We start from the raw sequence: 22,800 nt of genomic DNA on the forward strand, positions 1-22,800 counted from the left end.
ACCATGGAGACTTGAAATGAATCCCCCAGACAAGCAGTGCAGATGTCTCCAGGGGACAATTTCCATTATTATGCAGTGTGGACAAAGAATGAAGTCAATGACAGACATGAATAGTGTAAACAACCTGGGATACACCCTGTTTGGGTATAGAGTTTGGAGAGTCTTTCTCCAAGGTCTTAACCCCACTTAGAGATGGGGGACTGGAGAAGAGTCAAACTCGCAAGTAAATAAGAATGAGCCATACTCCTAGAAAGCCTAAGTGGCAAGGGACCTAGCCAGTTATAATCAGAATGATCAGCAATTTTCATTTCCTTCTGCACAGCTGACCATTAGCTGCCACCAGTTCCTTTCCCTGCTCACCAGGTTACCAGACCGACCTTAGCTTCACTAAGCTCAAGGATGCTGGTGCAGCTTCATACAGCTGGCCAAGCAATATGCCCTAACCTTCACTACATGGCAGCCTTGGGAGCATACCTCTCAAAAGTCCAGATTTTTAGCCTGATTTTTAGCCTGTTCCTCAAAATTTGTGGTTTTCTGGCAAATCATTGAGAACTGAAGTCACTAAAGCACATTTCAGTTTCAGACTTTATATACTTCAAAAAATGCACACCAACACAAAACCTGTTATTCTAGCAACATTCTAAGCTTATAAAAGCAATATTCAAAATCTTTCCCTATTTTTGGACATCTGTCTCCCAATTTTATGCTTTGTTCAGATTTCTTTTGTTAAGAAGTAAGCTTGGGAGTTCTACAACCACAGCCTTTGGAAGGTACGTACCCATTTCAATGCATGCACAACCTTCTGACTAAGCAGTATACGTGCTTACAGAATTGAGCTTGCCAGGATTTTTACTTTGCTTTTTCATAGAGTTTTGGCTTCCTCTCTCGCCCCCAGGGTTGGACAGTCCTTTGGCCACTCACTCCCATCTTCTCCTGTGCATCATCCAGCACCTGTGACGTAAATAAATCATAGGTTGCCAGAACTGCAATAAGGGCTTTATCCCTCTGCACCATGGGGTCACTAATGTTAGACAAAACTTTCATAGACTTAGAGAGTTTCTACTCTCTGTTCCTGCAAGGAACCTCCTTCGACCATTTTCGAATTTGGAAATGCATCAAGAAAAAAGTAAAGCAAATGCAAACACAAGTTTTTTTTTTTTTTTTTTTTTTTTACAGGTAATGCATTGATTTCAGTTTAAGTTGAGCAAGTGGCAAAAAAGAACTGGTGAACACTAGAGAGAAAGTACACTTAGGTCTGATGGAATGCAGTAGCATGCATTGTCAAGGGAAATTTCTATGCATAAAAGCATATTTTCTGGAGAAAGACAGACAGAACATGGCTAGAAAATAAGCCCAACTCACAGGATCCACCAAGCAGGAAAGGTCCTCAACATTAGATTAATTCTCTGCCAGTCTTGGTGTTGCCATTCTAGTGCTTTGTGTACTGGTAAGCCACACATTTCACTGCTTCCATCTTCAGTTAAGTGTTTTGGAAAGTCATTGAGTTGACCAACTTTAGTAGCACCCAAGTTTCAGTATCAATTACATGAAAACAAAAGAATCCAGTATGCAACACAAGGAATACAAAGCAATCTGTGTTAATGTGTGCTAAGCTGAATATTAATCAAAAATGAAGATTTCTTTAAGCACACAGTTGTGGTCCACTTTTAGGTTAATACATACTCCGCGCCTATTGAGATGCTAATGTAAACACACAGTGCTTGTGACCCGTTAAGTCACATTTTCAAAGATGCATGTGGCATTTATATCATAACTTTTTATATTTTAAAAATGGGTCTATCATTCTAAATTTAATTAAAAATTAACAACAAATTTATCAGTGTGCTTCATGCTAGGAGGCTGCACACAGTCCAGATTAGAAAAAGTTAAGCTCTCAATGGCAAATAAAAAGTTATGGCAAACGCCATAAGCAGTTACAGGGATGAGAGTATTAACTCTAGCTAAATGCCTGAGCAGTACATTTCAAAATTTGTGGCAAAGGCTGCATACTTCCATGAGGCTGTTTTACCTTCCAGCCCCTTTAAGCGCACACAAATTTTCAAAAATCTCACAGACATGTACCAAAAAGTAGGAGATCTAAATCGGGAAAAGCTAAATGTAGGTCCTAAGCATCATATTTGTTAGATTACATGGTCTTATCCCTGAAATGTCCTCCCCACACAAATCATGCATTAGCTGTTCATGTAAGGATAAACTGCAGCCCATTCTAAGGCTGAAATGGCTATGCTTATGTCAAATTTTCCTACAGATGCTGCAGTGAAGGATGGGTTACTCCTGACTCGCAATTTATCTTACCTTGCTAAACATAGTTCCTCACATCTGTGAGCAGACTGACAGCGACAGTTACATTTTAGGCCCTTTTTCTTCTGTGTAACATTCAAAATGTTAAAGACAAACATGTTACGGCCTCTGTGTTTGCCACCTTATAGTTCAAGTTTGAATGTTGATATATCTAGGAAAATCAAAATATGGAAACAAAATCTAAAACTGAGGCATATTTTGCCTTTTCTTGCTGAAGTTAATGATTAAAGTCAATGGTTTCTACATGCTACAAGAAACATCTAACGGCAAACTTATATGTAACATACATGGCCACTTCATGCAGCAGTCTATTTTTATGACTGTATTTGACTATGTAAAGTAAGATTTAGCTTTATGACACAGTGAAACCAAAACACTGATGAATGTAATTTCCTTTGTCAAGTCTAAGTAGTCAGTACACTATATTAATATGTTAATATGCACAGCAACGTAGGATTAGGCAACTAGAAGCTTATTTGTAGTCAACTTGTGATGCTTAGAATTCCAAAATGTGCAAACAGATGCGGGAACATTATCAGCCAACATCACAAATTACTTGCAATCAGAAAAGATGCAGTCAAACTTCCCACAAAAAGAGGCTGAATATGCAATACAATCATCTCTTGCAACAGATCAGCATTATGAAAAAGACAATTTATTATGTCATGTTTGTACAATACAGAAACATTTAAGAGCTGAGAAATATAAACAAAAAATAAATCTTAAAAATATAAAAAAAAGTTGGACATTAAGTTTGGACACACAAAGAAAAGTACACAGAAATAAAGGTTGAAAATGGGCGCCACAGTATGGTGTGGGCACATACAGAGACAAGACACACAAAACAATAGTAAAATGTTTATAAGCAGTTCCAGCCACCGCAGAAATCACAATGGCCAAATGCAGTTCTTTTAATGGCAAAGGCTTCTTTCCCCTGCCATTTTAAAATTAAAATATCTGTCTGCACTGCGACAGATTAATTTAATGCACAGCTTTAGGAACCTTTCAGCTATGTACTGCCTGCTGGCTCTTTTTGTCCCGTGATTTTGCTTTTTCTGGTCTGTTTTGGCTTGCATTCTGGCTCTGTGCAAATCTGGTAACAGTGGAGACACCATCTACAAACTTGGTTTTGAATAGAACATTCGCATTATTAAACATGCCATCCTTTAAAGACACAACGATGAACTGCAAAAGAAGAAGACATTAACAAGATGAATTCTTGTAGTGAAAAACAGTACTTTTTTTACTGAAAGCTTTTTATGAATTTTGCAGAATTCAGTCGCACACCAGAATCGTAGAAAGACAGTGCGCACACACAAACAAGCAAGCAAAATGACCACTGCATCTGAAAATCCGAGTAAGCAGAAGACAGACACAAATACAGTGTTTCTAGTAATATACAAACAATGCAGTATTTATTTTCATCACTTCCCTGTCAAGGAGTTTATGCCTTCTAATCTGGCTTTCTTTTGTTTCTTGTGTTAATGACACCTTGGTATTTACTGCTACCAGATGACATGCACCCCCTTTTCAAAGAGTAACATCCCTTATAGGTAGATGGTCTTAGAAAATGCCAAAGGAAGCAGATGACCTAACAATTCAGGAAATTCAGTGCCCAAACAGAAATAGTCTAAGCTCCAGCCAACTAGAATACGAATATTTAGGCATATAAACCACCACGAAAAAAGCCAACACAGAGATTTATTAATAACAGTATCCAAAATGAAATACGTTTGTTTTTTAGCAAGTGTTTATTTAATAATTAATGTGGACAGGATATATAAGGTAGGATGAGTTTTATGGCATTGTTAATCTGATGAAGTTAAACTACGAACAAAAAACGCGGTGACAAAGTGTTTTATGGTTTGGATTCTTGGTCTGGTGCATGTTTCGTTTTGGATACTGTCTCATTAATAAATCTCTGTGTTGGCTTTTTTTGTGGTGGTCTTTGTGCCTAAATATTTGTATTCTAGTTGGCCAAAGGAAGCAGATTGCCTACTATAGGAAGGCCAGTGAAACTATTAAACACTATTCCAGTAGTAGGTAATTTACTGAATGTCACAAGCATGCTACCGTGCATGAAATACCAGGGCATCTGCTTGTTATTTATGACAAAGGGAGACTAGAACGTTACTGAAGCACAGGCCTACAGCGTCTGGGTACTAACTCTTTTATCCACAGTCGGAACTTCTAGTGATCAGGCTGCCAGCCAAAGCCTGGATAGCAATGTCCGAGATGTTAACTTGCCCCTCTACTGCTGGACAAAAGTAAGTACTGAATATGTATATGACTGCAGTGGGAGGAACGGAGGGATAAAGATTAGTGTTGAGATGTTTTTAGCAAATTCTGTTCTTTGGTTTAACTATACACAACACAAAGTACCATCAGTCTATTACGATGAGATATGCTGCAGTGTCACTGTCAGGTTTTTCATCTGACAGAGAGACTTGTGCACCAGGAAGTAGTACCCTTGTACATCTGGGCATTGTGCCCAATGTAGACTGCATACAGTTTTGAGAAAGGATGGCTAAGCTCTACAAAATGTCATTTTTACATGGCACTATGGGCTAAGTAATTCACTGACAACAGAACTGGGTCTTCAGATGTAAGGGGCTTGGTCTACTGAAAACTCCCACCATCAAAATTAACTACAAATGATCATGCTTTTCTCGGGGAATCTTCCAAAGTTTCCAAATACCTTCAGGGAGGAGACATCCAACCTAACTATGCAGTCTAGTGCGACTAGTTTTAAATACACTGACACCCATTACCTGTAAGCCAGTCTCTAACATTTGCTTGACTTGGCCTAGACATTTAGATTTATTTAGCAACAACTTTCCTTTCAAACAAAACAATTTCAAGAGGTGAAATATATGAACTCCTCCAAAATAATCAGCAACTTAGATGTTTTTGCGACTGATGACCACACCTGGTATGAGCTGAAACTCTGATGGTTTCTGCTGCATCAAAATACTTTATGTTTGCAGGACCAAGAAAACAGCAGCTAAACAAACATTTCAATTATTGGAATATTAAAAAATATGGAGCTGGAGGGAGTGACATGCTATTTTTACCTTAACTGGTAGTCTGAATTGCTGAATAAACCAGTTTTTGCAGACTTTGAAACCAGGTATGTCCATGAAGCATAAAGTCCAAAAATATCTGTCATGTCCATAGTAATTACTAAGGGCTGTGGTTGTAAAGTATTACATTTGAATCACAATGATTACATGCAACCCGAGTGGGTGGAGTCATCTGTTATAAAGTTAATTATCAAAGTAAATTAGATCAACAGTTCTTAGGAAGCAGATAGTTTATCATGTTGATGTATCCACTGAGGAATATCGGACTCTCTCCTATTTTTGTCAAATCTTCTGCTCCTCTTCCAGGATGGCACTGTAGTGTTGTCACACATCACTGGCTGCTGGTTTGCACCAACATAAAACACAGAGACCACAGATGAACTGGCCAGTCTTCATTTCTTAATACATCAGCTAATTTCTCACAAAAATGGATTTGAAATGAACCCAGCAAGAAGTCAATATCAGCCCAAATGTAGCTAGTGTATTACAGTAAACTCTCAGTTAACCAGAGGGAAAAAAAAAGAAAACAGAAAAGAAAAGCAGTACAATTTTCATGTGTTGCACTTTGTCCCCCACTGCAGAAACATACCTGACTTTTTACAGTTTTTTGAGTTTTACAAAAGATAGGAATAAATTCCCTCTCTCCCCAACCTATGAACAAGTCAAACCAAACAAATAGTATAGGGTGCAGTATTAGGCCTATTTTTAATAGTAACTCTCAAGCAACCAGAAACTACAGTTATCTGGCATCTACCAATCCCCACGGGTGCTGGCTAACCAAGGGTTTACTGCAGTTCTAATGCATTCTAATGACGACTGTGCTGAACACGTGACACTTCACCATTACCAAATGGCAACAGGCTGGCTATTGGGGGCAGCATTACTAGACCATACTATGAATGCCTCATTGCTATAATGTGCCTATAAACAAACATGTTTTTCCTTTGGACTTTATTTGAATTTGTGGTTTAACTTGTGTAGACAGTTTTATTATATGCATTGAGAATGACGTTCCTACAAATTATCATATTGATAAGTAAGGCACTAAGCACGCAATCAGTCGTAAGGGACTTGGGAACCCAGGTTGATAGCAAACTGACTTTTGACCACCATATTGCCTGCATTGTACGGAAAGCTTTCTACATGGCCCACCTCATTGGTAAGGGTATCTCATCCAGGGACAAGGTGGTCATAACATCCCTATATTCTTCCCTTATAAGACCGATTATTGAATACAATGCCCCTTTCGGCATGTACCTCACAAGGCACATGCAGCAACTGGAGACACCACAGAGATTCCTCACCCAGAGAATCCAGGGCCTCAAACATCTACCATACACAGATAAGCTAAAAGCCCTGTCTCTCTCTACTCAGTGTCTTACAGACTCCTCAACCTGCAGTCCAAATAAATTCTTGGCCTCTTCCCATTCTATTACATTTCCCCCTCTAGTTATTTGCTACCAATACCTTGGATTCCTTTGCCAGTTTTCTCCCAATAAATTCCAACCCCCTCCTGCTTATTGTCTATATCCCTAACTGCAGTCATCCGTAACAGCAGAATCTCCTTTCTCCATTCCCATGTTGGCTTAGTTTAGAATACTTTCTGCTACTTCATGGATATAATATTCTGTACGATTATTGTTATTCTTCTTAAAGACCTGCATTCAAAATCCCAGTCTCTCCTTATCTCTTGAGCCTCCCCCGTTTCATCATCCCTTTCCATTTTGAATTATAGTACTCTGCTTGTGCTACGTATAGGAGTGTTAATTGGGTAGCTCTGATTTACCCCTTCAAATTGGGTAATTCCAATCTGCCCTGTTCTACTGGAAGATTCTGCCTATCCCACTTGACTCTTGCTGTTCTCCCCTCCCAGATAAACTCCTTTGTCTCTATTGCTATCCACAACTTCTCCTCTTGTGAATAAAAATATGCCTGAACTGTGTATAAGACTAAAGGGACTAAACACATTTTGACTGCTTGTATCTTACTCTCCATATAACAAAGCTTCCATTTTCTTCATTATCTTTTATTTAGTCTCTTTCCACATATTTGCTGCCACACCAGAATCATTTTTAATCCATACTCCTAAATTCTTAATTTTATCTTGTCACCATAAATATGGTGATTGCTGAACCAATGTGTGTGTGGGTACATAATTTACCGCTATTGTCATTGTTTTAGCCTCATTCATTTTGTATCCCGAAAATATCTGAAACAGTCTGAAAATGTTCCACAACACTGTAATGTCTCTTTCTGGTTTTGTCAGGTATAGAATATCTGAAAATAGAGCCAGCTTTTCTCGACTACCATACCAATTATATCATTGAATTTCTTATTTTCTTTGCCAGTGGTTCTAAATCTAATGCAAACAAAGGGGAAAGAGGACACCCCTGCCTGGTGGTTCTGCTCAAACAGAAATGATCAGGGAGGACCCCACCCACCTTAATTTTTGCATCACATCCCTCATATATCCTCCTAATCAACCTTACAATTTTTTTTCAGGAAATGTAAATGCTTCCATTGCCCTGCTCAAAGTCCCAGATTACTCTGTCAAATGCTTTTGCTGCATCAAGACCCACCAACAGCAATTGTATTTTCTTACAATCTGCTTCCCTCTAGATCATCGATGTTCTGTCAATATTGTCAAATGTTTGCCTCCCCTCCACAAAACCACATTGATTGATATCTATCAATTTTGGCATTACTTTTGTCATTCTTTTAGCCATTATAGACATGAACATTTTATAATCATGGTTTGGTATTGAAATGGGCCTGTATGAAGCTGGGTCTGCTGAATCTTTACCCTCTTTAGGTATCACAGCTACCACTGCTTTCTTCCAGGATGTTGGTACTTCTCTTAAAACTGTTAAACAAAACCTTCCAAATCTTTATCAGATTCTTCCCTCATAGCTTCCAAACTTCCACAGGAATACTATCTATTCCTGGGGACTTTCCTGTAGATTGATTATACATCACAATTTTTCTCTCATTTCCTCCTATCCTAACCATTAGTAATTGAGGATCATCTACCTTTAACCTTGACATATTTAATTCTTCCATAAACATTTCCATTTGCATCTTTTCTTTATATCCACATTTCTCTGCTTTATGCAGACTTTCATAGAATTTTCAAAATATTTCTAATACCTCTACAGGATCTTGTTAACTTGCTTGTTTATAGGCTCCTTAAGCTTGGCGAGAGCCCTTTCTACATTCTGTTGCCCGAGTTGTTGTGCTCTAACGTTATCAAAAAACATTTGCTTAACAGCAGTCTTTCTAAACTCGTGCATTTTAAGGTAATCCCTTATTTTCCGTTTAGCATTCTGTGAGATTCCTCTTCTTGTTCTTTGAGATTCCCCTATTCTGCAATACTTTAACATTTGCCAGTCCCTACAAATTCTTGATGCTTCTTAACCATAGCTCCCTTTTTTACTTCCACCCCGTTTTTAAACTCCAGCTTAATTTTATCCCACTCCCTAGCTATATTTTCTGAATACATTTCTGTCCTCTCCAACAGCTGAATAATCTCCACTGCCCATTCCTTAAACTTCTCTGTTTTCAGCAGATAGATGGAAAAGAACCAGCTTCTCATTTCTGTTTCATTACTTTGTGTATTTATTTTAGATATTATTGGTGCTTGATCTGAAATGGTTATTCGGTACATATCAAGATCTTCAAATAAAATGCACATGTTCCCGTGAAATGTAAATTCTGTCTAGCCTAGCCCAGTTTTTACAACTTGGGGAATTATATGCAAATTCACTCCAAACTCCTATTACTGAATTCACATCTTCTATGCCAAATATTTTCATAAATTTCTTCAAAAATCTACCCTCCTTTATTATACTTTCCCTTATGAACCTCCTAGCCATCTTCATGGTTGCAAATCACATTCCATTCCCCACCTATAAGTAATATTTCTTGCTGAAGACCGATTTGTCCCATAATTATCTTAAGCTCCATTATAGCTGTTTTAGGTGGAATACATGTCAGTGTAATCCTCCTACCTTGACAGTAGCCCCTTAACACTACAAATCTGCCATTATCATCTATTTTATCCTGTTCTATCATTACTGAAGCTCCTCTTGCAATTAATGTAAGTACTCCTCTTTTCCTTTGTCCTAGGTATTCCTCTGAATAACCATCCTGAAAAAAAGTTGTGTCTTGCCATAACATTCCTCCTGCGTTGTTGATCTTCACTAATCCTTGACTGTCGGCTCGGTTCCGAGCTTCGGAACGACTTAGCCGTTATTCCAGCTTGTGCCTTCCAAAATCTTTGAGCTAGGCTTACTCATAATGCTCCTTACCAAGTTACCTCAGCTGGAGTTTGCCTATAATAGTGACAGACAAGTAATAGGTAAGAGACCATACCTGTACTCTCTCTTATTGGAAAAATTAGGAAAAAAGACTGGGAGATGGAAGGCTTGATTGATATTTGACTCTGAAACAACCCTTGGCAAAAAGGATTCATCCTGAGGGAAACCCTCTTCATGGAATATTAAACAGTGGGGTTTTTGCAGGACAAGGTTTGAATCTCAGCTATCACTTCGGCCAGAAGAGTATTAATCAAAAATAAAGTTTTCCAGGACAAGAACTAGAAGTCACAAGTTGTAGAAGGTTCAAAGGGGGAGATGAGAAAATGTAGAATCACATGCAAATCCCATGGAGCAGTGGGTTCCTTAAACAGAGGTCTTAGCATTAAGGTTCCTTTTAAACAGGCTTTACAAAGTTTATGAGATGCAAGTGATGAACCATCAAAACCAACATGGAAGTTAGACATTGCAACAAGATGCACCCAAATAGTAGAAGCTGATCAGCCAGACTGATAAGAGTAAGGTCAGAAAATTTAAAACTTTATCTACAGGTGCTGTGTAGGGGTCAATATTACAGTCAAATGACCATTTAACAACTTTTATCCATTTGTTATGGTACAATTTACTAGTTGAAGTCTTGTGGTGGGCTAGAATGATGCATCAGACCGGAGAAGTGAAGGAGGAATGCCTGCAATCATGGGAAATGGAGAACCCATTCAGTGAGCTTGACATATTGGAGATTCAGATGAACCATTCCCCTCCAGGTGAGACAATAGTTCTGGAGATGGGTCAAGTAACCAAGGGTTTCGAAGTTAAGTGAGGCCAAAGGAAGGACCAGCCAGACTTAAGGCCAGAACAGAGCAATGAGGATTATTCTGTTCTTCAACCTTTTGCCTTTCTTTAGAAACTGACACATTAGAGGAGTCTAGTGAAAGCCGTACAGAAGACCAGGGGGCCAATCGTGAAGGACAGAGTCTCTGGGTGACTCCCCCAGAGGGGGGATTACGGCAAAGTAACTGCTACACTTGTTCAGAGAGGACACAAACAGATCTCAGCAAGGTTGGCTCCAACAATGAAATATCTTTTCCGCCACCACTGGACTGAGACACCATTTATGAGGCATGAGAATGGTTCTGCTTAATTTGTCCGCAATCACGTTGGAGCTCTCCAGAATGTGCATTGCTGTCAGAAAGTGGTTGGAAGAAATTGCCTATTGCCATAGTCAAAGAGCTTCTCAACAAAGAAGGTACGACCTGGTTCCCCCTCGTTTGGTGATATATCAAACTACTGACATGTCTGTTTGAATTGCAATCAATCCAGGGCATTTTGAAATGCCTGCAATGCTAACAGCACTGCCCTCATCTCGAGAATGTTGATATGCAAAGTTGGCCTCCATCTGGGACCAAGCGTCTTGGACTGTCCCTTCCCAGATAATGCCCCCCCCCCACCCCATCTGGGATGTGTCCGTGTTCATAATAGCTTGGCTCTGAGAGGGACAGCCCAACAAGATTTCGTTGGAATGGAGATACCAACTCAAATCATCTTTGCAACGATTGATCAAAATCAGATGAGACATCGATTGGTTGGATAATGACCACTGGAAGGTCAGAAGCCACTGAAAAGTCCGCATGTGATATCTGGCTAAGGGGACTAGAGCAATTGAGGCTGCCATTGACCCCAGAGCCTGCAGAATGAGTCTTGGTGGTACTTTCTTGTTCGGAATGATCTGGTTTACTTGTGATCTGATCCTTTGGAGCCTTTCTAAGGGAAGTGATGCAATACCGGTGACTGTGCCTAGCACTGCTCCAATGAATTCCAGCTGCTGTGATGGTTTCAGATGGGATTTTTCATAGTTTATTGTGATTCCTAAGGTGGTGCAAAGATGAAGGGTGTAGTCTCTTGCCTTTACAAGTTGACGCCTGGTGGTAGCGGTAAGGAGCCAGTCATCAAGTTATGGAAATACTCTGAATCCTAGCAGTCAGATGCACTGCTACCACTGCCATGCATTTGGTAAACATCCAGGGAGCTGTGGTGAGACCAAAGGGCATTGCCCTGAACTGATAGTAACTGGTTCCCAGCCAGAAGCACAGGTAACTTCTGCAGGGTTGTCCATTTTTACATGGCAATACACATCCTGAAGATCTATACTGAGCACATCCAGTCATCTTTTTCCAAGAATGGTAGTATCGACTGTACAGAGACCATCTGGAATTTTGTTTGTTGGACTGATTTGTTAACTGTCTGAGATCCAAAATGGGTCTCCAGTACCCCTGTTTTTTGGGCACAAAAAATAACCTAGAGTAAATTCTGGATCCTCTCTGGTCTGGTGGGACTACATGGATGACTCTTTTCGAGCAGTTTTTTAATTTCTAAGACTATTGCTTCCCTGTGATTAGGTGGAACATCTGGGAGTCTCGTCTTTTTGGTGGTGTTGAAAGGAGAATGATACAGCCTCTGGAAATGATCCCCTGCACCCATTTGTCCGTTATTTATAGCCAGGTAGATTGGTGTAGGACTGCCTCCAGAAGAAAGTGATAGGACTACTAGTAGGAGCTACCAGAGAAGGAATCTCTAGACACCTGGTTCTGCGGGCCACTTCAGCCTCTGATGGTGTTTTCCATTACTACTTTCCCTTCTGCCCTAGGTGAAATCCTTCCCATGAGTTTCTTGGAAAGGCCTTTGGGTCTTTTTGAACCATAGCCTCCCACTTCTCTGGTTCCTATAGCAGGGCCATTGAGGAGTGGAGAAGCGTATGTCCATGGCATAAAGGGTCTTCCCATCTTTCTCACATCTGGCCAGTGTGTCTTTAATCTTGGGGCCAAACACGGATGATCTGCCAAACAGAGCATTGACGAAAGAAGACAAATGGCTCCACAAAGTCACATAAGCGCAAACAGGCGTCTCTCCTGATGGCTACGCCTGAACCTGCTGCTCTTGATGCCCCTTCAGCTGCATGAGCTATTAGCCTCATGGACGAACTGGAAATCAATTCAAGGTTGGCAAGCTGAGAAGTAACCTTATTTCGGACCCCTTCAGCTACTGCTCTTGCAAGAGTGTCTGAAAGCTCTTTAATCAGATCTCTCTGCATCCTGGTAAACTGTGTTGTATAATTAAAGACCTGAGAGTAAAGGGCAATGAAGTGTACATGCGCTTTCCAAACATATCCATAGCCCTAGACTCCTTGTTAGGAGGATGAATAGTAGGACTTTCTTCTGCAAGTTCCTTTTTGGTGGTTGTCGCTATCACCACGGCGTCTACAGGAATACCCTTGGCTCAATGATGCTCGTCTTTAGGGGCAGACAGAATCTGGTCAGGTCTTTTAGGGATTGGTTAGATGAAGTCAGGAATTATCTAGGCCTGCTGAGCAATCAGCTTTATAAGATTGTCAGCAGGTGGAGAGATCCAAAAGGTAAAGGGCTGGGCACGAAAAGCCTCCTCCAGGTATACAAATTCCTCTTAGGAAGGTTAGAGGGAAGTCCAGCCACCACTCTGCTTCAGGATTTCTAGAATATCCCCAAAGGAATCATCATCAGGGGGTGACCTAGTGGAGTCTTCCCCTTCATCAAAATTAGTATCCTCTGTGAAAGACTCTTCAGGGGAGTTCAAGTGCTTCCTCTTGCACTTTTTCTTTGAAGGTACCTTTTTGGTGGGATGCTCCAGAGAAGTATCTGAAGATGATACCAGGGTGGCTTATTCCTGAGGCTTTTGTGCCCTCTGTCCCTAGGAAGAGCCTGGAGGAAGCTCCAGTCAGGAACTGGCTCACTAGTCTCAATGTCTGACTCGGACAGGCTCTTAGTAGACCAAACAGAGGAGGCTTATGGGGATTTTGGCGGTCTTGGTGGATGGTCGGCAAATAGGTCCACTGATGGAGAATATGAAGTTTAGAGGAGGCTGCTTCGACCCCGAGGGCTCAGCTGGTGCCAAAGCTTCAGGTGTCTGCACCGAAGTTTATGTCAAAGCAAAATTGTCTTTACCTAGTTGTATCGAAGATACAGTCTGCACCGTAGGAGAGCTGGTCAATTTAGCAGAAACCGAATGTAGTCTTTTTTGTTTTAGATGAGCCTGAAGAAGAGGAAAAGCTGTTCAGTCTTGGGGACCAGAGATTGCCTCTTCAAAATCACCTTTAAGTAGTCCTTTCAAAATACGTTTCTTCCTGCACTCTGTCATGTTTCTGGCAGAGAAACCATGGCAGATACCGCAATCTTCCTGTAGATGGACAGCACCTAGACAGTATACACAAAAAGTGTGTTCACTCATTGATATATATATATATATATATATATATATATATATATATTGATATTATTGATATATATATATATATATATATATATATATATATATATAGTATATTTTTTTAATTACATTTTAAAGGAAGAAAGAGGATTACCAGCAATGGTAATACAACTTGGAATATCTAACGATAGAAAGGAGAAGGAGAACCACTCGCATATTAAATTTGAGAGAGGAGCGGGTAAATATACAGAAAAACATAGGTAATATAGAGAAATATAAAGATTCAAGACAAAAATGAACTAACTTACAATAAAATAACAGCCAAGGCTAGAGAGATTGGTTGAATGCGTTTGGTACTACAAAGCTGCAGTAAACGAGATCAGAGGTAATCTAGTGAGAAGCATTATGGGTAGAGCCTAGCTCGAGAATTTTGGAATGATAGCTGGAATAATGGCAGAGTCTGTTCCAAAGCTCGGAACAGACCCTACAGTCAAAGATTATGTGAAGATTGACATCAGATCCTTTCTTTATCAAATTCACATGTTCAGTTCTTTCTAAGTGTGTCTCATGTAACATAACTATTTGCACTCTACACTTTTGAATATAGTTCACTACTCTTTTGTATTTATCTGGGAGACTACTGACATTTAAAGACATATTAGAAAGCATCATTGCATTAGTTATTCCCACCTTTTATGTAAAACACCTTTTTGTCAATTGTCTAGTTCCAGTTTTTGTCTTACATGCATACACTGTTTGACAGGTTGAACTCTTGTTTTATTGAAAGCCCCTCAAACAAAAAACATGAACACACCTCCAATACCCCATAAAACCTATCAACTTAATACCAACAAACAAAACTATGTACATCTTCAAATCCTGAAGTTTTTCCCTCCTAATAGGAACAAAAGTCTCAAACTGACAGCCATACTCACAGACTTGAGTTAACCTAAAACAAAGGTTAAACATGCTAAGATGCATATTGCAGCCCGTGCTTCTACTAAGTGGTAAATGGTTGTCTTTTCATTATCGCTCTCAAAGCTGGAAAAAAGTTCTCTGAAAGCATTCAGGGGTTATCTTCTAGCCAATTTCTCTTCTCAGTTTTTTTTTCTTCAGCCAACCTGTCTCCACCAGACTTGTAGCCAGTTTCTCTATCAGGTTGTTACCACAGACAACCTGAGAACCAGACAGTTTTTCTATCACATTGTTTCCACGGAAACATGGAAACCAGTTGTACAATTGGTATTGAGAATACACGTATTTGCTAAAAAAGAAAAAGCCTCATAATATTCAATATTCTTTTCATTTACTTGTTTACTCTTAAAACTTGTGATAAATCAAAGGACCTTAATCCAGTCCTTTCCCCAAGTAGGAATGAGGAAAAAACAAACGCATTCATTTTTCATTTGTCATGCTCATTTTAACCAGGCTTTTTTTTCCTTGCATTGTCTACATTTCTTAAAACTGAATGAGAAGAGAGACAGAGAAGGGAAAAAGAAAAAAAAATAACAGCAACACCTGTTTATAATCCCCATTGCACTTAAAAATATTTGAGAAAACTTTACTTTATAGCTTGCAAAGAAAACCATACACCATAAAAATAGTGCTAGTAAGAAAAACATTCTTTAGTTAACTTTTTCCCTCCTCAAAGCATTTTTTGAACATTAATGACATGAAGTAGGGCATATGCTTTAGAGTCCCTCACAAGTCCAACAAATTCTGAACAAGTCCAATATTTCCAGATGTTCTTGTTCTGTAATATTTCACACACACAATTATTGCACCATAATCCCACACTGTTACTGGTTTTATTACTATTCACCTCCCTCTCCCAAATCCTCTCTCTACTTCATTTCCAATGTACTAATTCTTCTAGTCAACTCTCGTGCTCCCTTCCTTCACATCAACATTTTCTATGAAACAGTGGAAAAAGTTTCAGAGGTACAGTCTCTCTCTGTGGTCTTTATTACCAGAACAAGAAGCAGAATCTCTTTCTGTTTCACAGCTCACTTTTTCTTGGACAAACTTTTATTTCCTGTTTAGCATGTAATTCATCAAAAAATGATTTTCTCTTTCCAGGAAAGAAGAGTTTGAACACAGCTGGGTAAAGCAGTTTTAATCTTACACCTGCGTCTCAACATCCCCTGAAAAGTGGAAAAACTTTACTTCTCTTCTGCTTGGTGTACAGTGACTAACCATTCTCTACAAACACTCTGCTGTCTCCCATTTTTAGTACTTAGTCCTTCTGACACAGTTTTAATAAAATCAACTTCTTCTGCTGTTAGGATTGCATCTTTACTATTAAAGATTTAGGTTGCTTTCTCATAATGTGTATTCTCCAAACCTGGCTATGTGCCCTTTCAACTAACTCCTCCTGCTGTGAATACCAATCCAGTTGCTTACTTGTGCTTTCATAAATGAATGCAGTCTGCTCCTTCCAGCTTCTCTGGCGTAGCTGAAAATCTCAGGTTTTCCCTAAGTGCTCTGTCCTCTAATTCTATTGTTTTTTTGAAACATCCCTTCCTTAGCAGTGTCATATTCAGCCAGCCTTTTCTACATTTCATCCTCTGATTTTTGCAGCTTTATCACCTCATCTGAATATTTGTTTAAAGCTTCTTCCTTTTTTCCCCAGCCTTTTGTTGTTTGTGTTGATATTTATTTTAACCAGGTCTGTGTGCAGTTGTCCTATATCTTACTGTAGGTTACTGGATTTCATGTCTGGAGGTTGCATTGCTTTTTGCTGAACAGCTACAGAACGTTCTTCAGTGTTTCTTCTGCACTTTTTGTAGCCGATTTTTTCCAGGTCCGCGGCATTTCTTTTTTCCTGGCATCCAGGCAGTACACTTACTAGCCACATACTGAAATTTACCCATAAACACAAATCTACTGACCTTGTCTGCTGAGTTTTCGTTTCCACACTGGAGGAGTTAGAATTAATCTGTCATTCAATGTGCAGCCATCTTGGAAGTCCTCAAATCCTGCATTCTTATAAACCTCATTCCTCATCTGCATGTATTGTTCCCACAATTCCCATTTTTTTCTATGTAATTTGCTCCTACCTTTTCTAAAGATCCCAATTCCAGTTGTTTTATCTCTATTACTATATTCGCTACTTCGAGTACAATTGGTTTAGACTTTGATTTCCATTTTCTAGAAATTGCTTTTTTGGTAGTCACCATAATTAGACTCTAAACCTTACACTATGTCTAGGCAATTCAGATTCTGTATCATAGCTCAAAAAATATTTACTTAGTTACACCAATTTGCTCACCCAGTATCTCATACAGAGTAGTCTGCAGGAAATCTTCAAAGTCAGCTAACTCATTACACTCCCAGAAAATATATTCCCAATTACCTCTTTCCTCCCAGTCACACCTCCAGCTGTCTACCTGAGGAAAAAATTCTTTTGAGTCTACTTGGGGGTGTAAGGATACGTATGTAAACACTTCAAAGCAAATATCCTAAATTTTCTAGACTTTGTTGCATATATATTCCAAATGTGCTTCCTGTAGCATAGCTCTACATTTTTTAATACAGTTCACTACTTTTTTGTATACATGTGCGAGACCATCAACATTTAAAGATAATACAGAAAGTATCATGCTAAAAATATTATTTCCACTTTTTGTAATAGCTTTTTTGTTAAGTATCTAGCTTTTGTGTTACATGCATACACTGTTTGGCAGGTTGATCTTTTATACAGTCATTTCCTGCCTGTCCAACCCATTTGAGCATATGGTACATCTTACAAAATGTTGTTTTATTGAAAGCCCTCAAAGAAATACACCCCCAATATACCCCTAAAACCTGTTGACTTAATACTACCAAACAAGACTATGTACAACCCAAATATTGAAGTTTTACCCTCCTAAGAAGAATTCTTTCAAACTGACAGCCACACGTACAGACTTGGGTTAACCTAAAAGTAAGGCTATCAATGCTAAGACACATGGTGCAACCTGTACTTCTACTAAGTGCTGTCTGGTTTTGTCTTATCTTTATTGCTCTTCCAGATTGGGAAACACTTGAATGCTTTCAGAAAACATCATACAGTAGTCATTGAACAAAAGCAGTATTGTTTTTTTATTGCCCTTTAGCAGATTGTCTCCATGGAGACATGAGAACCAGATAGTGAGGTGGTTCTACAAGTACTTATTTGATAGAGGAATGCTTTATTATATTCAATGTTTTTTATTTGCTTTCTCTTAAAACGTGTTATTAGATCAAGTGAAGAGCCTTAATCCAGTCATTCCTCTATTGAAACATGACCTGACTTTTCTTCGTTTACACTGCAGTGCCTACATTCTTAAAACTGAACAAGGAGAAAAGGAAAAAAAACAGGGGCACTTGCTTGCTTTAACATCCCTATTACACTTGAAAGTAACTGAGAAAACTTGACTTTATAACATGCAGATTACATCATGAGCTAACATTTTGTTTTACTTACAGTTAGGTTTCTTCCTCCTCTTCTCTCTGGTAAGTGTTCTTCCAAACATTAATGGAATGAAGTAGGGCATATGGCTTTTGAGTCTCCTACAAGTTTTACCAAAGTTAAGAAAGTCCAATATTTCCAGGTTTTTTTGTTCTGTCACGTTTCACAAATATAAATTAATGCTTTGTAATCCCACATTTGTCAATTTCCAGGTTGCTGGTTTTATTCCTGTTCATCTTCATCTCTCAAATCCAGTCTCTGCTTAATTTCCAACATACTATTGGTTTTTATAGTTCATTTCTCAAAGTGTGCTCTGTGGCCCACTGGTGGGCCATGGGGATTTCCTGGTGGGCTTCGAGTTAATAATAAATATGTATGTTCTCTGCACTGCCTGTTTTTTTTTAATTGAATTAAATGGCATTGTCTGGTGTCTGGATGTGTTGCTGCCATAAGTCCTCCTTTCTTGAAGCTGATTGGTTAATCTCAGCTTGCAACTGCAAGCTGAGAGAACCTATCAGCACAGATTCAGCAGTGTGCCAGAAACTGAAGGTAAAACCCTGCCTAAAATACCAATTCAATATGTGTGCATGGGAAGTCTTATCTGAAGCATGTACTTCACTGATTCTGCATGCTTGTTGTGTGTCTCTTGGGCAAACATTTCATTTTGGTGCTTGTGCACACCTCGACATTTTACTGAAGGGGTCCCTTGGGTGAAGGTTTCATTTTTGAGCTTGTACTTGTGTTATTGAAGTGGTCACTTGGGCAAATGTTTCATTTTGGTGCTTGGGCATACCTCAACATTTTACTGAAGGAGTCGCTTGGGTGAATGTTTCATTTTGGTACTTGTACATATGTTACTGAAGGGGACGCTTGGGCAAATGTTTCATTTTGGTGCTTCTGCATACTGTACCTGGACATTTTACTGAAGGGATCTCTTTGGGAAAGGTTTCATTTTGATGCTTGTGTATACCTAGACATAAGTAATGGAGATGTTGCTTGGGGAAATGCTACATTCATGTATCGGGGAAGGGCTTGTGCATACATGGTCAGACTGCTTAAGTGATCACAGGGCAATTATTTTATTGCGTCATTTTAGTGCTTGTGCATACACAATACAAACTAATGAAGGGGTTTACTGGGGAAAATCCATTAAATCAATGTGTCAGGATTGAGATTTTACATGCATCAGTACTCGAAATATGACCCATCTTTAAATCAATGTGATTTATGGCAAAGGCTAGTGGGCCACTGAGTTATGTGCTTTGTCCAAGTGGTCCGCGATCAGAAAAGTTTGAGAAATATTGTTCTAGTCAACTCTTCAACTCGTGTACTTTTTTTTCTGTCTGAAGCATTTTCCCATTGAAACATTGATTGTGATTTTCGGTATGAACACAGACTATGAAAGTGGGGCCTCACAATCCTTCTGACTTTTTGGGTTTTAAGCAGGAGGTGTCAGAAAAGTTACCATAGGGATGACTGGCTTGTGGCAGCCAAGCATTCATAGCTACATCGCTTTCTGATATTCAATGTCAGCTCTTCCTATCATTGTGAAGCAGAATTCACCAAGCGCTGGACCGTTCACCCACTAATAGGGAATGTGATCTGGGTTTAGACCATCGTGACAGGTTAGTTTTACCCTACTGATGATTTGTTTTTTTGCGATAGTAATCCTGCTCAGTATGACAGGAACACATTTGGTGCATGTGCTTAGCTGAGAAGCCAATGATGTGAAGCTACCATTTGTGGGATTATGATAACTCCTGTAAGTCAGAATCCAGAATAAATGCAACTATACTGCAGCAGCGCCACAGATCTCCGGGTGGTCAGGGATGGTCATTCGCAAGGTCAGCGAGAAGTGCCACTCATCACTGGGTTTGAGTGAAAAAGGAAGGGGTCCACCTCTCTCCAGCAGTGTGCCACACATTTGCGGGGAACCGGGTGCTAAATCATACCTCAACATTTTACTGATGTGTAGCTTGGGCGAAGGTTTAATTTTGGTGCTTGTACTTATGTTAATGAAGGGGCCGCTTGGATGAATGTTTCATTTTTGTGCTTGTATTACTGAAGGGTTTGCTTGGGCAAACGTTTCTTTTTGGTGCTTGGGCATACCTCAACATTTTACTGAAGGGTCGCTTGGGTGAATGTTTTATTTTGGTGCTTGTACATATATTACTGAAAGGGTAGCTTGGGAAAATGTTTCATTTTGGTGCTTCTGCATACTGTACCCGGGCATTTTACTAAAGGGGTCTATTTGGGAAACGTTTTATTTTGGTGCTTGTGTATACCTGGACATAGTGATGAAGATGTTGCTTGGGGGAATAATTCATTCATGTATCAGGGAAGTGCTTGTGCATACATGGTCAGAGAGGGTTGGGAGGGTGGCCTAATGGTTAAAGTGTTTGCCTTACAAACACAAGCTGCAGGGTTTGAGTCTCACAAGGGATAACTGGCTAGGCTTATAATGGCTCGCAAGGGCAGTTAGCCTAGTACTAACCTATGAACCTTTGAACTTCGTGACCTCTGGGCAAAATGTATTGTGTCATTTTACTGCTTGTGCATACACAATACAAACAAATGAAGGGGCTACTGGGGAAAATTGTTCATTAAATTAGTGTGTCAGTACTCAAAATATGACCTATCTTTAAATCATGTGATTTATGGAAGAAGCTAGTGGGTCACTGAGTTATGTGCTTTGTCCAAGTGGGCCGTGATCATAAAAGTTTGAGAAACACTGTTCTAATCAACTTGTGTGCTTTTTTTCTGTCTGAAGCATTTTCTGTTGAAACACTGGAAAAGGTTTAACTGGCACATTTTCTCTACGGTCTTTATTACCAGTAGAAGCAGCAGCAGGATCTCCTTCTGTTTCACAGATCACTTTTTGTTGTACAAACTTTTGCATTTCTTCCTTAGCATGTTCTGCATGAAAAAATGATTTTGTCCCTCCAGGAATGAATATTCTGAAGACGGCTGGGTACCATACCTCTCAGCTGCCCAGATTTTTGCAGAATTTTGAGATTTTTGCAACTTATTTTTGATCTGTTTTCTCAAAACCTGTAGTTTTCTGACAATTCACTGAGGACTGAAGTCAACAAATACTACTAAGTGACATTTGAGATTCAGACTTCTTATCCTTCAGAAAACATACAATAATGTAGAATCTGTCATTCCATCAACTTTCTAAGTTTATAGGAGCAATATTTAAAATCTGTCCCTCCATTTCTTTCTGGCTTTGTCCAGATTTCTTGTTCTGAGAGTTTGAGAGGTATGCTGAGTACACCAGTTTGAATCTCATGCCTGCTTCTCAACACTCCCTGATTAGTGGAATAAATTTACTCTTCTGCCTGGTGAACGGTGAGTAATCATTTTCCACACAAACTCTGCCTCCCACTTTTAGTACTTTGTTCTGCCACAGTTTTGCCAGAATCAACTACTGCTGCTGGTAGGATTGCATCTTTACTATTAAAGGTCTAGGTTGCTTTCTCATGGCCAGGTTTGGAGCATAAACAACTGATGTGGAATACCAGTCCAGTTGCTTATTTGTACTTTCATAAAATTAATACAATGTTCCTTCTAGCTTCTCTGGTACAGCAGAATACATGCTCTGTCCTCCAATTCTATTATTTTTTGAAACATCTCTTCTTGAGCAATCTCATATTCAACCAGCCTTTTCTTTATTTTGACCTCTGATATTGGCAGTTTTATCACCTCAACTGAGTATCTATTTAAAGCTTCTTCCATTTTTTCCAGTCTTTTATTTAACTTGATATACTCCATCAGTGTTTCATTTATTTTAATCATCTCTCATTACATTTGACTTTTTTTCCCTCTGGGTTACTGGAGGTCACGTCTTGCACTGCTTTTTGCTTCACCGCTACATAATTTCTTCCTAGTCATTTTTCTCACCTTTTGTGATTGATTTTCTTTCAGGTTCTCTGAATTTCTTTTTTGCTGACATCCAGGCAGTGCACTTACTAGCCACTTACTGAAATTTACCCCAAACACAAGTTTACTGGATCTCTCTTCTGGCTTTCTATTTTCACACTGGGAGAGATGAAATTAAGTGGTTACTCAATGAGCAGCCATCTTAGTAATCCCCTCTGTTTATTTTTTAATCTTGTTCTTAAAAACTGTGCAGAGGATTCTGATTTTTCCTAGTGAGTAGGATTGATTTATGAAAAGTAGGCTGCGATGGTGCAGTGGTTAGCACTGTCACCTCACAGCAAGAGGTTCTACTGTTTGATTCTCAGTGGGAGCACCTTCTGTGTGGAGTCTGCAAGTCCTCCCCGTGGTCGAGTGACATCTAAAGACATGCAGGTAGGCACGTGCGTGAATGGGTGTGCCTTCTTTGAAGGTTCGACGTCGGGCTGGCAACTCGGCACCATAAAAATCCACTGCCAATCCTTAGTGGATCGGA

The 22,800-nt window shown here is 39.4% G+C and overlaps 1 protein-coding gene across 1 annotated transcript in view; it reads right to left on the reverse strand.

The window, feature by feature from the left end:
* Positions 1-2,955: 2,955 nt before the first annotated feature.
* The window catches only part of SMC2 (structural maintenance of chromosomes 2), a 1,579,182-nt gene continuing 1,559,337 nt past the window's right edge, over positions 2,956-22,800 (reverse strand). Inside the window, exon 27 of the mRNA XM_044060351.1 lies at positions 2,956-3,507. Within this exon, the coding sequence (XP_043916286.1) occupies positions 3,328-3,507 (180 nt within the window). The 3' untranslated portion in view covers positions 2,956-3,327. The remainder of the gene's footprint in view (positions 3,508-22,800) is intronic.

The sequence above is a fragment of the Protopterus annectens genome, chromosome 2.part0 (assembly GCF_019279795.1).
Source record: "Protopterus annectens isolate FY-2018-M chromosome 2.part0, PAN1.0, whole genome shotgun sequence".
Lineage (NCBI taxonomy): Eukaryota > Metazoa > Chordata > Ceratodontiformes > Protopteridae > Protopterus > Protopterus annectens.